Source organism: Morchella sextelata, assembly GCF_020137385.1.
Source record: "Morchella sextelata strain SCLS chromosome Unknown scls_5, whole genome shotgun sequence".
NCBI lineage: Eukaryota > Fungi > Ascomycota > Pezizomycetes > Pezizales > Morchellaceae > Morchella > Morchella sextelata.
In genome coordinates this window covers 1,654,003-1,670,582 of record NW_025408620.1, presented here as the reverse complement: position 1 = coordinate 1,670,582, position 16,580 = coordinate 1,654,003, and the positions used below count along the sequence as shown (strand labels likewise).

At 42.3% G+C, this 16,580-nt stretch overlaps 1 protein-coding gene across 1 annotated transcript; it reads left to right on the top strand.

Annotated features, from left to right (window-relative positions):
- Positions 1–5,225: 5,225 nt before the first annotated feature.
- On the top strand, positions 5,226–8,223 carry H6S33_010976 (uncharacterized protein; the record flags this gene model as incomplete). Its single annotated transcript, XM_044842354.1, has 14 exons — positions 5,226–5,454; positions 5,538–5,660; positions 5,715–5,786; positions 5,862–5,951; positions 6,012–6,281; positions 6,346–6,447; positions 6,511–6,594; positions 6,757–6,816; positions 6,873–6,917; positions 6,974–6,997; positions 7,066–7,197; positions 7,260–7,643; positions 7,703–7,876; positions 7,952–8,223. 14 exons carry the CDS (start codon positions 5,226–5,228, stop codon positions 8,221–8,223), a joined length of 2,061 nt encoding a protein of 686 aa, XP_044696906.1.
- Positions 8,224–16,580: the final 8,357 nt, after the last annotated feature.

Sequence of the window (16,580 nt, the reverse complement as noted above, 5' to 3'; positions counted from 1 at the left end):
TTCTAAACTCAAGTTCTTGAGCTTTTATGGTCGGCAGCTAGAAACCCTAACCCCAATGACAAAACGCGAGCCACCAACACGGGGGGCCAAACTGAACGCCCATGAAATTATGGTGCTAAAATACAAATAATTTCTTGTTCTTAAGGCATTTTTTAGCGGTGCGCAAAAAGAACAAAAGGTTGCATTGATAGTGTGAGCCATAGCTACAACCCCCACCCCCGGGTTGAACCCTTAGCCTCCTGTGATCGAAGGGGGTCCAACCTCACGGTGTCCGTCCGGGGGCGAGTGCTAACCGTTAGGCCACACTCGCCATGTCTGTTTTCCATCCTAGGTGCTATTTGAATGCCAAGGATAAGGGATATGCACTAGCCCGACTGGGCGTACTACAGCGAAAGCTTGCTATAACGGTACCTTCTACTAGCCAACCATCCTTGGCGCACAAATATCATTTTTAGCCACCAACACACATGGGCGAGTGGTTCAACGGTTAACCCTCGCCAAAGAACACCGCGAGGTTTAGCCCTGCTTTCGATCACAGAAGGCCAGGGTTCGACCCAGGGGTGGGAGTAGTGCCAGTTCGTCCCGGAACCGCACAGTACTTTTTGTTCTTTTTTTGTGTATGAAAGAAGAGATACTATAACCACCCAAAACGTACCGCTTGGGGTCTTTTTTGATTTTGATAATAGTGCCGCGGTTGAATTTGACATTCCGTGGCATTTGTGGGTGGCATTTTGGGTGAGCCCGTTGCCACGCAGAGGTCAGGGTTAGGTTCCGCTCTTGGTCAATCAGAGGGCGAGTAGGTTCGCAGAATTAAGGCCAGTACATATTAGACTAGCAGTTGGCCACCTCGCCAGGGCGAAGTGTGAGCTTGAATGTGACGAAATTTTGGGAAGGGCGGGTGGATGTGGTGAGTCCGGTTTTTACAGTACCGATGCCAGTGCCAGTGAGCTGAAAGTATGTGTAATTTAATGGAGTTTGCTTTAACATAAACTTCCGGAATTATATTGCATAGCTATTGCTACCTAGTGTAGTGGTTTAAATGTCTGACATATGTCGAAGTGCTTGGGGTTCAAATTCCAGGCTCGGCGATATATAATTGAGGGCCTCGAAGGTGCATCACATTTTCCATTCTAAATGGATGAGATGCCTTGCCACAGAGGAAGAGGGTCGTCCGACTTAGTGTACCATGAATTTATTCCTCTGGAGCTAAGGGCGTAAGGCTCCAGCTGTTTATTCAAAGCTTACTTTCCTTTCGGGGAGATTATGTGATGTGTGAACAGTTGGCGTAAGTCGATGCAGTTTTTTTCTACATGCCGAGTGATATTTCATGACCGAATAAAAAATGATTTTGGACAGAGCCGTTGTTGCAAAACGTTATATTTATATAATTGAATCAGCAAGCTGAAAAATGACCGTAAAGCTTTTGCTGAGCCTACAGAGAATCAATATCTGTTGGGAGGCTTATTCAAATGTACCATCTTGCTGATGTTCATACTCAACGTTAAGCATGAGATTGTAACTATCAGTATTTATATTGTTATTTTATTCTCTATTGTAAATGAATCCAATTACAATTGTGCTAACAAAACCTCCGAGTAAACTATGTTTGTAGTTTGTGCGCCCGTTTCCTCCCTTTGTAATACCTTTAAATTGTTGACGTTGGTAGTCCTGGATAGTGCAACATATAGCTGACCATGAGTAAATGATGTTGTTCGCAAATCAATACCGACCAGATTAAGTGATTGCCCCTGTGCTTTATTTACAGTCATTGCAAAACACAATCGAATTGGTGGTTGTTTGCGTGTAAGAATGAAGGGTAGTTCTCCTTCTGTTGTTGATAGTTTGATTCGTGAGATGATTTTGATTTGACCGTCAAAGTCACCACCCAAGATTCGCACTTCGATGCAACGCCTGGCCATTTTTGTAACCGTCATGCGAGTGCCATTGCATAGACCTTGTTTTGGATAGAGATTACTTAGAAGAATAATCGGTGCACCAATTTTTAATTTCAATTCCGAAGGTGGAATACCGGCTGGATTCAAACTTTGAAGATATTCAGCCGGGAGCTCATTTGATCGATCCGGAGAGTCCTCAAAATCCGCAGTATCAGATGAATAAAAGCTTTGAGTTTCTCCAATTATCTCGTTCAGCACAATATCATTAAACTCTGATACCGTATCATTACGAATGGCCAGAATTGCACGGCCTGTGAACACTCTATGATCGACATGAGCTTGCTGGATAATTTGAGGTGGAAAAACGTGAGTACAAAGCTCCTTAACAATTGTTGTTATTTGAATAAATGGTGGAAATGTTATATATCTTTGTATATTGGGGTTGTATGACATTGCCGCAAGCCATTCCGCAAATAACGTATTTGAAATATTATTCTGAACTCTCATATTTTGCTTCAATGATAAAAGCTTGAAGTGTTGCCACAAAAACGATGTTTGAAGACAGGCACGAACTGTGGCATCTCTGTTCCCCCGTCTAACAACAGGAAGAATTTGTGCGAAATCGCCATCAAGAATAATCGGGATATCACCAAACAAAGAATGGATATTTGTATCACAAATATCATTTAGTGAACGGTTGACGGCTTCAAAACAATACTTGTGCTGCATTGGCACTTCATCCCAAATAATATTAATCTTGCGGCTCTACGTGCTGTTCTTCGTTCTCTCTCTAGTTGCTATACAATTTGTTAGAGCAAAGTATAACTGTCACCCGGAAAGATTGAACAATACATACCAAACATGTACGACATGATTTACGTGGTTCTCCTTGATTATCCTGATCGTAATCTTCAAGAGGTTTCTCCCGTTTGCATTTACGGCACGTTATGGAATTCATTGTTGTTTTTCGTTGATCAGAATTGTTTTAAAAGATGGTGGGATGGGGGGGGGCAGTCCCTATTTATAGTATTCCAACATTTTGTTTTAATTGAATGGGCCCGGCTGTTGACTGGGTGTTGACCAGCCCAGGTGTTGATCCAGGTGTTGATCGGCCTGGGTGGGGCGGATTGGTTGCCACACAGAGGTCAGGGTTAGGGTTATGGGCCGGCGTGCCAGCGGGGAACCGCACCAAAGATACATGTACCAAAGTACCCCTTAAAGTGTATTCCAGTAGGTACACTATAGAAGATAGTAGATAGCACATTTATTTATTAAGATATAATTTAATTATTAAGATATAATTTAATTATTAAGATATAATTTAATACTCCTACATTTTGTTTTGATTGACTGGGCATTGGCCGCTGTTGGTTGACCACGGGCGATTTGGTGGGGCGGATTGGTTGCCACGCAGATATCAGGGTCAGGGTTCAACCGAGCGCGAAACTGCTCTATCGTAGTACATATTAGATAAGGGTAATCTCTCTATAACGGTAGCACTTCTCGGTCCTTTTTGCCCGGATTTCAGCACAATCACCTCTCATATAAGGGTAATCTCTCTATAACGGTACCAATTCCGGTCCTGAGCGCACCGTTATAGCAAGCTTTCGCTGTAGTACTACGACATGATATAGGAAAGCTACTAGACGTACGCGTAACGATATGTCAAGATAGCATTTATTACCATCTCACATTCCACAGAACAGAGTCGCCTCAACGCTTCCGTTCGGACACATCTCAAAAGTATCGGCACATAAACCTAACCCTGGTTCGGGAGTAGTCGGGGTTCGGGGTACGCCACCCTTCCTGAATGGTGTTTTTATAATTGTAAGGTTAGAGTTACCAAGTGTGGTATTACGGTCGACATGCCCTGCACAGCCCTTCCAGTACAGGTGTCTAGAAGGCAATGGCGGTAGGTGTTCTTAGCACATTGACGGGTATAATTAGGAGCCGAGCGTACCTTTTGATTCTCTTGTCCGATAATTGATACAACTTCATCCTCTCTCCGGATCCTCTATAGCTATAATGACGGGAGGAGGTTTATGAGTAACTGGCATCTGCAAATACCATGTATGATGGTCAAAAACTCGGAAACGTCCTATTCTCGATATCGATATGATATAATGCATCGATATACGAAGGTAATTCCTATGCGAAATGGTCCGCCCTCAGTCCTGCGCATGTTAAACGTTCTCCTCCCCAAGGTACACGGTACCGGGCAATTGCAAAGCGACAATAGGTGTCACATACGGTCACCTTAGAAACGGCAGTAAATATTCCAAGAAGTTCTATATATAGCAATCCTTGGCGTTTTGTCTCTAACAAGATTCTTTTCGGACACAGTTAATAAGAATAACTCCCCCAATATGGTAGATCTTTTCCAATTTGGGTGCATCTTTGGCAATTGTCACTTTCTCGGGACGAGTGTCGTTAGGGCGGGTGTCACGCAAAACCAACTGTCGCTTTGCAAATGCCCTGTACAGTATACCATCTCCATACACCATTTCATCTCGAATGATTAAACGAAGAATCAATATAATCTCATATTTTTCCTTTAATGATACGTTAGTAAGATTAAGTATTTCTTCTTTCTACGATATATGTCCCATAGTTCTATGCTGGCTGATCACACAAAAACAATATATTTGCTTTATTCAATTGAATACTATTTAATCAAATTACATACTTATATGATACTGTTTCAATTCTCCAGTCCTTCGCACTCCTTCTCTCTGAATTGCAATTAATTACAATACTCTATTAACATTTCTTTCTTCATATCACGCGACAAGGCGTCGATCTTGTAAGGAGATATCACCCTTACTACAAAGCATTTGGGCGCCCTGAGAATATTCTAATCATAAAAGGCAACATATTATCTATATTACGTGAGACAATATCTTCCCAAAGCTTCGACTCTATTCAGTTCAACCAATGCCTTCCTCTCCGGCCACGCTAGCTCCCACGACACGAGTGGAAATGATTGGGCCAGGCCTAATCGTTCTCTCTCTTTCTGAACCGGCTCGACTAGCCTATATTATTTCTGTCCCATGACTTGTGAGCATAACACCATTTCCATAAATAAAGCTCAATCTCTTTTAACTATTAAAGACAATACAATCTCCAAATGCGCCGAACTGCAAGAATTCGCAACAACTCTGCGGTGTGGAGGGCAGCCGGGTAAGACAGCCTGTGAAGTTTACCGGCCTCAACAACACTGAACGTTAAGGCGGTTTTGAAATACCAGTTGTGTCAACGCGCCCACACAACCTTCCCACCGCGAAAGACCCTTTCTCGTGCTACCAGGAGACGATCAATCGATAACTAGAGATGGATGAATCGATCCGCATCAAAGTCGAGTCTCCACCATCCCCGGCAGCAAGCCGCAGAACCGGAGTGGATAACGGCATTTTCTACACACCAGTTCCACGGGATCGAGTCATTCCCACATCCACTTGGGACAAGGATAACTATGAACCCTCACTAGTATACCCTCAAGGACCCTTTTTCAAACCCTACGATCCCACTACCAGTCCTGACTACCGTCACGAACCCTCATGTATGTTCACTCCTGGACCACCCATGTGCTCCCATCACAGGCAGTAGTGTTTCGCCAACAATTGCTAATCCAGAGAAAACTAGGGTTCGATATCCGCTGCAGCACAATGATCGACAGAAACCCTTTCGCAGACACCGAGGGTAAGTTTAACGGAGGTGTTAAAACTGCATTGGTATGGGATGGGACATACCATCGTGTCTGCCACGGTATGTCTTCCTCATGAGAGTCAATTTTATAGCTTCTCACTAATATTGCTCTAGCGCTGCAAGTTGGCGGTCCGTTTACGTTTGAATATAGGCACAGAAAGCGTAAAATCCGGCCGCCTATGGAAAGTATGTCTAGTGTTCCTTCCTTCCTTATATCATCCAGTGAGTGGAGCCAAGGCTGATTCGTTGCTTTTGCTGCAGTTGATATTAAAGCCGAGGTGAGAACGGAGCCAGACGATGATTATTTCGTCCGCATGAGCGATATTCCGCCGTATCGAGAAGGCCAGAAAAGTCGGTGTATTTGAGGGTTCTGTTTCTTGCGTGGGATATGTGGCTGACGAAGCGAGGCAGATGATCCTTACTCCGTCCGGTTCGAGGAAAGTCAGGACCGGCGAATTATTACGCGCGTGTCGGTGCCTGAGCAGGAGGAAAGGGCAATTGAAACCAACACGGAAGGTAGTCGTAGCGCTCGTGATTCTGATCGAGATATAGATGCTAATGCGCGCGTCTCAGGAGACAATGCTATGGGGCTCGATGAAGGTGTCCCACAAGTGCGTGTAAAGGTGGAGAATACTCCACTAGGCAAGGCTCAAGCCGCTCCCGTCAAGTCCGAGTCTCAGGGTACGTTTCCCCCTGATAGTTCGAATACCTATCCCACCACAATAATGCTAATAGGACTCATTAGAAACTCCCATGTTCGATCTTTCCAGCTTTCCCCATTCTCTCCCCCAAATTGGTGTGGTGGGCAATGTCTCAGAAACCGCTCCCTTCAAATCTCAATCCCTTGGTATGCCTCTTCATGGAGCTCAGATATCTACCTAACTACAAGTATGCTAAGATGATCTCATAGAAACTCCTATACTCGACCTTTCTCGACTTCCCCATCACGTCGAACATCAACAGGTTGTGCAGGCAGCCGGTGCGTCTGAGCCTAGTAAGTTTGTTCTTTGTCGTTTTGTGTGTTGCTGCTGGTTGTCGCCGAGATAATTCGTGGTTAAGCCCTTAAAGAGGAATTTAAGGGTAACAAGCTAGGGTTGGAACGAATGCTCGGACTGGAAGAGATTTACTGACTATTTCTTACTTCTCCCTGAACCAGAACCACGACCAGAACCCACCCCAGAACCACGTTCAGCAAACATAACGGTAAAGCGAGAACGTACGTGCAATCAAAACGCTTGACCAAGAAAAAAACGGAGACTGACAAGCTGGTAGAGATGACAGACGAAAACATCGATCAGATCGAGAGAATGGATATTGGTAAGTCTTTCTCTCATCACACTTTGATCCAAACATTCTGATTAACTATGTTCTAGATTCCGAACAGCCCGTCAATGACGGTATGCACATCCACAGTTTCTTTTCTCCCTACAGATCATTTCTCTCTTACTAATCAATGGTGTATTAGCTCCAGCAACCACCGCTCTCCCGGAACACGCTCCTTTCACCATCACCATCATGAATGTTATGAGCATGTTTGATGAGACTGAGGCCTCTAGCTCTGGATCGGCTGCGGGCTCTTTCGTCGCTCGCATTGAGGGTGAGTAACAGTCTTCAATTGAACATTACACCACATTCTAACGCCCATCCGCTACCACCTAGACCTCCGCGACCAGCAAAGGTTCCCCCCAGGAAAGGCCAAAGGCTCCGCTACCACCAATACTCAAGAGGGCGCTGGCAATACAGCCGAGCCTATTCAATGTAAACCACACCCCATTTCAATGTCAAGGCTTCCAAGCAGGCTGTTAACGTTCCCAGACCATTACCCGCAACCCAAAACTGCCGGCCGACGCATTGCCCAACCAAAGCCCACACCCAAAGCCAACCGCTCTAGTGGAGAGGGCATCCCCGTGGGAACACTCACCGACCTCCGTCTCCGCAGGTCTGCGGCCACACTACTGGATCTCTTCGAGAGAGAGACACAGACCGGGAAGTATACGCCTGAAGGAGGCGTTGAGATGGATGTTGATTACGACAGCATCGAAGGTTTACCTCTCCCCTTCATGTGTTTTTGATTTGTGGTGCAGTAGGCTAATATCTTACAGAGCGACCGGCCAAGAAGCGCAACCGTAACAGACGCCAGCGGAAGAAGGCAAAGGAGGCGAAAGAGGCTGCGCTTGCGTCTGAGCCCCCTCTTTCGTCTGAGCCTGCTCTTGCGTCTGAGCCTGCGGACCCTGAGGCAGATATGGCGGAATCTGGGGCAGATATGGCGGCTTTATGTATTTCACTTCCTCCTCCATTCCCCTTCCCTCTCTGTCTTATAATTTATGCTAACATATAACGATGTCCTCCAGTTGCCTACGCCGGTATTGTCCCTGGCGCGTCATCCTCTGAATTGAGCTCACCGAGCGACAGCACCGAGTCGCTCGTGGATCCCAAGGAGGCTGCGACAGCTACCAAGTCCACTTACAACCACCCCTCTCAGCGCCTCGTCATCCGTGATGCTGACCCAGTTCCCGACCTCGCGCTCTGCCGCGCCGGCGAAAGCATCGCTGATGCTAGGGCTCGTCTCGGATTGCCGCCGAGAGAGAAGAAGGAGAGGGCACTCCCGCCGAAGGCAAACTAGGAACAAAGTACAAAGGTAGGCACACTACCAGTACGAGTAGGGGCTCTCGGCTTATCCGGGAGTGTGGAGATTCAATAAATAGCCACCTGGGATCGGTCTCTGTCTTTCGTTTTTATTATGTTCGGTCAATGTTTTCTTCTTTGTATGTGTACTTCTCTGTATGTCTTCTTCTATATCTTCTGTGCCGTCTTCTCTCTATGTCTTCTTCCCTGCATATTTTCCTCTCTTTATATCTTCTTCTTTCTATCTCTTCTTTTCTCTACGTTTTCAAGTTAGCAGTTTTATTACCGTGGTAGATTATGTAATCCTAGGAGTGACATTTTGTGTTTCTCGAGTCATGGCTTATGTCGCCGCGAGTGAACGATGGTGACGCGGCACCTGATGTCTACGGTTAGGGTTGAATTCTCATTGTTCACAATATGGATCTTGGAATGAAGGAGCGACTATTGACCATAGTTGAGCTCGTCAAAGTCTAGAAAAGGAACTCCGGGCTATACTACTGACTATACCCCGTTCTTCCTACCTTAACTGGGAATGGTGCCTAGGTAGTCAGAGCAGTTGAATCAGGAGTCCCGCGATCTGGACTATCCCCGAGATTCTATAAGGAGATAAGGAACTGGTGGCAGGGCGGAGGAGGTTAAATTATAAACCCAGGAAATCCAGCTCTTCCACGGAGATTCAAGGAGAGACAACGCGTCGGGAATGCGGAGGGAGAAGAAAAGGCTGCCGTTTATACTGGTGCAAAGTTCAAGACTGATGACTACATCTTCGTGCATCTCAAGAAAATAGTATTACGCTTTATCCATTGTTCCGCCAAGCTACATTAGGGTCGCATTTCTCTGTTAACATGAGGAAGATATGTATCGAGGAGCTTAGGGCTCGAGCAGAAAATGAGCTAAGGATCTCGAAAATATTGAATCAGTCTCATACCGTTGCTATCGATATACCATCTGATGAGATTATTAGACATGACTTCCAGCCAAAGCTACTCCCGGCGGTAAAAATCAGAAATCAAATCAAAATGAGCAGCATCCCGGCGTACTCTGTTTCTATGCGAGCGCGTTACCATTATTCTAATTAATGAGTTTTGGAGATGTACGAGTTGACCAAGACTATCACCAGGGCTTGCATATTTAGTATTATGCAGAGGCTCTCAGACCTCGGCATTTTAGATGCTAGATTGAAACTACGGGCAAAGAAAATTGGTACTATGGTTTTGAATGAGAAATGACTCGGCTACCACTCGGAAAACGTTTGAAATATCGAACTCTGTCACCTTCAAGTCCCCATGAGAGGACCATAATTTGAACTGTTGTTGCTCACCAAAGGATAGGGAGGACTTTATTCCTCATAAATGTTTTTATAATAGATGGTATCATAAGTTCCCCTTACTGCCAGTAGCTGAATGCCCTGCTGAATAACGTACACTCTCCAGGTGGTTTCTGAGACCAAAAGAAGTTCGGTTTCGACAGTCTTTATTGGTGTCTCGATGGTACTTGTGCAAACTAGAGTTAAACTTTAAAGGCACTCTATCAACTCTTTACGAAACTCATTGGAATAATAGTTGACTACCATTGTCTTCGAGACTTCTATTACTGGTGCTCGTTTTTTTTAATACCCATGGCTAATATGCGACTGTTCAATAGTAACCTTCGTGTTCCTACAGAAGATCTTTGCCATGAAACTAGGATTATACCAAGAAAGAAATAGATGAAGCATGGTATATTTTCACAATCACAGCTATATCAAGTTGATTAGAGTTCCTTCATAAGGAAACCAAGAAGCAATATAAAATCCCAAGAACAAAAAAACAAAAGATAACAAATATAAGATATGCAAGTAGGCCTATTGTGACTCATTGAACTCTTTTAGTTTACCTAGAAACCAGTATACATCGATTTCAGTAACGTATCCAACCGGGAAGTGGGATACTACTGGAAAATCGGATGACTAATCAACCAAATCTTCTTCACAACCTTTCAGTCTCGAATGAGGATCAAGCGTTCAAATCTCAATAAACCCCCAAAATGAAATGGGGAATATAAAGCCGCGACCTGGGGCCCTATCCGAATCAGAGAGAGAGGAAAGAATTCTCAGTGCTTTAGCAAAAAGAGCTGCGTTTAATACACCTTGGGCCATTTTGAGGCTATAATTTAGTGTTCCAGCTTCTACCCTTAATAACAGATATAAGTGGTGCAAAAATGACTATGAAGATTATGAGGTGCAACAAAAACTACCGTCGACCATGGAAAAGGGCCTCAAAAATTGGTATGAAGAAATATATGATGCAGTGATTCCACCCATATTGGATTAGTTATGGAGTATGGCGACTGTGATACCCCAAAAAATAGCTGAGGAGGAAAACCTTAGTCCTGAATCTGGATATATAGGTAAAAATTGGGTATCTCGATTCCTAGACAGAAATCCAGATTTAGCGTCAAAGTATAGTAAACATATAGATCGACAGAAATAAAATACAAGTAACCCTGTCATGGTATTCCACTACTTCAAATAACTCACCCACCTATTACTGTAATGAGGGTATCTTCTAATGAAAATAGAATAAGATAAATTAGGGACGGCTATGCAAGATAGACAATCAGATTGCAGATTATTCAAAGATTCTATCGCTAGAAATGAATAATCTTTAAAGGCTCTGCTACTAATAAGAACTTGATTTTTCTTTTTGATAAAGACTGGGGGAACAGGATCACAGGGTGGAAAATGAGCTCGAGTACTTATACTCTAATGGCCTTTATTCTCCGCTCCTAACATATTACTAAATTCCGGTGATGGCTTTCATCCGTGAGGGAAACAATACTACTATTACTCTACTTTCCTCTAAGCGACAGTAGCTGTTTCCGGTACCAAAGGCAACCACCCTTAGTTAAAGCCTTTGTAATACCTGCAGCCTTGGTTGCCATACAACCGGAACCTGCATGAATGAGCTGCCGATCAGGTGTATGCTTAATCATTGCTGTGGAGCTTTTGCTTATTATAGACTTCCCAGGGATAGTCCCTGCAACTATCAGTAGACCTGTATGCTCGAAGAATACATATGATCACCGGGCATTCAGAGCTTCAATCTGGCCAGTTATCTGGTTATTGGGGAGGCATAAACTCATCAGCTATTGCTTCCATTAATAGATCTTTTTCTTAGCGCTCAGAATTTAGTTACTCTAACAGCAGGTGGCTAACCACACAGACGGCACTTGTATATCACTGTGCAGCTGGCTTCTAAAAATAACTCTCAATATGTAACCGGACCCTGTGTATACTAATACACTAGACAGTTGAAATAGCTCCGTTATAATTATGCAAGCTCATCTCCAAAGGACTAAAACCCGATTGTGATATTTACAACTTTAACAAAAAAGAATTTATCCTTAGTTATTCATCGGAGGCCAAAGTTGTATGCAGAAATGGTAGAAGAAATCTCAATTTAGAACAAGTTGGGTCCCACGAGTTTATTACAGTAGTGGAGGCTACTTATACTGCTGGTTTAGCTCTTTCATTGTGGATTATTTTTAAAGGCAAAGGTCACTATATGGAACTTCAACTTAAAAGAATACTTTGATATTTATTCGCTAAAATCATTTATAACTGCCCTCATCTTCTAGTAATATATGGGCATTGGTTACACCTCATGTATGACTTTTGTGAATATGCATAATCTCGTAATATTCATTTGGTCAGTCTTCCTGCACATTCAACTCATCACTTGCAGCTAATGTATGTCGGACTATTCGACCCAATTCAATATTATTGTGGCAAAGCTTCCGACAATGATATGAGAGAAATTATACTGGAATCACACAGGGTACACATATCTTAATTAATATATTAAGTTTTTTACTCATCTTTTATAGGTACGTTCTAATCTCTATTCACCGAAGCTGGAAAGGAAACGCATACGAGAGATAAAATGAAATCAGCTTTTAAATTAACAGGAATATTTCCTTTTAACCCTAATGAAGTCCTCAATAAAGGCAGATCATTGAAATCTATCAAATATGCAACTTCAAATCGCCCTAAAATTCTCTTCGACTACAATTTTCAAACTCCAAAAATCCACCGAGATTTGCACCAGCAAACACAATTTGCATTGGAGGTCAGCGACCCTTCTGATTATAATGCTGTAATTCTTCCTTTGATGCATCTAGCAGGAGGGTATTTGAGTTCAGAAGATCTCACTAAACTATAGGTAGGCGGGCAGTAAAGGCAGACAGATGGTTGATATCTAACATACAAATTATTATGGGAGCAGAGGTCATGCAATTGGAATTAGAACTCGAGTAAAAAGCAATGCATGCCGCTGCCAAGAAAAGAATCTTTAAGAAACTAAGGCTGGCAGCTCCTATTGTGAGAAAAATCAGAAAATCCAAGAAGAAGGAGGGTACTCAGATAGATTATGATGATACGTCATCTGATAGGTACGAAGAAAGTGTCAAGTAACGTATTCCAATCTCAATAAATCCTCATAAATAGACTTACAGGTCATCCAGTCCGTAACCTTCATCTCTTTCAATTTATCATATCTCATTTATCTCGTAAAGTTCTATACCAAAGAATTAAAGATTATTATACAATCTATAGTAGAAACCAATATATCTTATGGATGTATTCATTGTTTGGACATCGATTCATCTTATTATCATTAGAATACAAATGTAGAACTTCGAGGGAGAAAGAAAGTGAGACAACTGATGGAACCTGAGAAATCAGCTTTCAACGTTACATCCGACATCCCCATTGGATATGTCGGCGTACATCTTGCACCTAAATATCTCTCCCTAGAAATCGTTCCAGCCTTATCTGTGCCCTTGCAGATTACTTCAAATCTCTTCTTTCCTTCCCACACTTCCTTCTCTAATACAACCATCTCCTTCAAAAAATTCTCGTTCCTTTTGATGCCCAGAGCAAAATTCGTAAGTCATAAAGTTCCAATACTTTATCCGTACCAAATACTCTTCTATCTCCCGATCACCATTTCAAATATTTGTACGTTAGTTTATCAAAATTATCATCCGCGGATTCGCAGCTATTATTGTTGGCCGTTAGGTAATCCATTCAGATCGGTGAGGAAGTATTGATTCATTTTTTTCCATAAACTCTAGTTCGATTATATATTGCGGAACCATGACTTCAAATTCATTAAGAAACCCAGTTAGCCTTTTTATCTCCTTCCGATAGTGTACCAACTGGAATTCCAAAAAAAATCTCTACTATTTTTCTTGCTCTTTTTCTTTCGTATGAGGCATTATAACAATTTGTTCACTGTAAATAGCCTGCATATGATTTATTCCTATGCATATTTCTTAATACTACTTCATTTCCTCAAAAAATTCACATGGGTACTTGTTGAGTTTGTGAAGCTGATATATTTTCATTAGCAGTCCACTCCTGGCCTCTAATCTACTCGAGTTGTTTTTCATGAATCGATTAATTAATACACTGGATTACGAGGAGTTAGATTAGTCATAAGGGTTCTATTGAGTTCTATCGGGTTCTGTTGGTCGCAAGTGTATGAGTCACTTTGGATTTGTCATCGCTGGGATTTCCTTGTGTATATTAGGAGGTTTCGCCCTCGCTTCTGTTTTCTTTCTTTTCTTTCCTCTGATATGCAAAGTCTTCTGTACCTACGCTGTCTATTACTATATAATATCATTTCCTCTTCTCTGCTCAAGAAGCCCACTGTTCTGCTGCTCCCATTATCCCGTTGATCCTTACCAGTGCTAGAGTCACTCAGGGCCCCTATCGCAGGCTCCCCCACCGATCACTACTACCTACTTTGTACCCTGCAGAATACTCGCTACTCGCCCCCTTGAGAATGATATGGTATAAGTGCAGAGATATACAATGAATTAGAATATTCAAACTACCTGTAAATATTTCATTTCAAACGGAATGCTTATCATCAGATATATCTTCTGACTGATTATGTTTGGAGTTGGTGTTGAGGTTTTTGTTGCTAGCTTGAGAATCAGATTCCTTATCAGATACCTCTTATTGATGTCTTTCGGTAAAAGGAATCATTCGAACAAACATTCGTTATCCAAAGGGAATAGTGTATGGTGATTTGTTTGTTACAGAGGGTTTTTGACTATGCATGGCTAAAACAGCATCTGAAATTACAGTATACCAGCCGCTTGTCTGATGATCAGTGCACCAAGCACTAAGCTTGCTTTTAAGTACACTATTTGCCTGTTCAATCAATCTCTTCGTCTGTAGATCACGTGCGTGGCAATTTATAGTCCTATAGTTTAATATTAGTTCAACTATTGACTAGAGGTAACTTACCTTGATGCCATGTTCAAAGGCTAATATCAATAATGCACCGTTAAACTCTCCATTATTATCACATTGTAGGATTTTGGGAGGACCATAATGCACAATGAAATTCAATACTGCATTGGCTACCACCTCACTGGTTTTGTTTGAGATTGAGTATGCTACCGAAAGCTTCCTGAAATGGTCTCTGAGATGATATATTCAGTTCATTCCCCTGTTAGGTATTCCCACATATCAATCAAATCCACCTGAATACGATCTAAATATTTACCTACAATTATCAGTCTGATTCCTGTCTTTTGTTGTTGTTTATGATTGACAGCGCAGGTTGAGCAGTGTTTCAAAACCTAAAATACCTCTTTCCGGGTCACTCTATAATAGTCAGAAGTTATATCTGCCAGTGTTTTATCACGTCCGATATGATACAGACTTAAATAAGACTGAATGATTATATCAAATGCCTAAAGAGATTAGCGTTTAGCTATGCACGACGGTACAGCAACTAACTTATTCATCCCCAACAACCTGTTGCAGTTTCAAATTTCAAAATATTATTCATAATCTGACATCTGTATTTGGTCTCGTACAAGAGACATCTCCCATAGGCACCGGAGGCTCTCTGTTCTTATAGGAAAGCCTGCACTAACGTAATCTTATCTTGAGATGACCTGAATCGGTTTTTGTGAATTGGATCGAGTAGGTGCTGAAGCCATGCTGCTTTAGCTTCAGTGGAGAATGGGCTACACGGTTGTGCTGACATTAGTTGTGTTAGAAAATAGTGCGGTTCAGATTTGGAGAATTGTGGGTTGTTGAAGCGGAAGAAAAAAGAAGTTGAGCATTTGAGTATATTTTTCTACCCTGCAGCAGGATGCTAATAATTACCTCAGCATTATATGGAATTATCCTTTTAGCCGTATCCTGACAATAATAATTAATCTGACTTCACAAGTCAATCACGAATCAGTGGCCCAATCACGAACACCTGAGAGCTTTCCATAAAAACCCATGCATTTCAAGAATATATGTAGCTACTCTTGATCCTCCTACTAATATTTGAGCTGTTCGCGAACACTTGCAGGCTTTCCACGAACACCTGAGCTTATCAGGAATATCTTTAGCCTCTTCTAGTGATTCCATGAATGCCAAAACTGTTCACGAAAAATTGCCGGCCCTGTACTGATACCTCAACTATTCACAAACAGTTGTGGGCCCTCCACCAATATCTGCGCCTATCACGAATACCTACTCTCTACAATCTCTTGGTCCTCCCACGAACCTTTGGGCTCTACAGCAAGATATCTCTAGTCCGCTACATCAGGGTGTTCGTCGATAAGTTAGGCATTTAAAAATCTTTTATGAAATATCAGTGTTCATAAGAGGGCGTTAACAAGTGCGATATACGTTTGCAATTTTGCATTGTGAAGTTGCCTACTGTTAGTGATGTCACTTTTTTGATATTCAGAGTATTCGAGTTTATGTATTGGGTTGTGCATTTTCTTTAGAAAGATTAACGGAGCGAGCTATAAAATACTCCCCAATGATGTGAGATATATTCTACAAGCCAAGTGAACCGTTTTGGAAAAGGTGAACTTTGAGAGTGATTGTATTGGATTGAAAGCCTGCTTTGCTACCTACTTCTCGAGGAAGCATTTATAATTATATTTCCTCTAATGATCTGACCAACCAAGTTTTACAGCTAGCAAGATACTAGAGGTGTCGACCAACCCAGCCAGATTGAAAGGAAAGACAATTTAACTGTTATAGTAGGCCAATATAAAGCTTCTCTACCAATCCATATATTCCAGAACAGAACTACTCGATACTGGAATAGGAACAGAGGAGATCAAAGTGCCTTCTACTGCGGAATTCAAAGGTTCTACACTATGGGATTTGTCTTAGGCTACATTATTAAGTAGTTAGTGTCTGTATATATTAATTTATAACCAACACCAACACCCCGTGCAGGCCCCACAGCAGGATTACCTCATCAGACAACTCGACATACCCGTTGAGTTATCTTTATTCCAACGTTGGTCAGGATTGCTGAATAAAGCTATCAATATCAT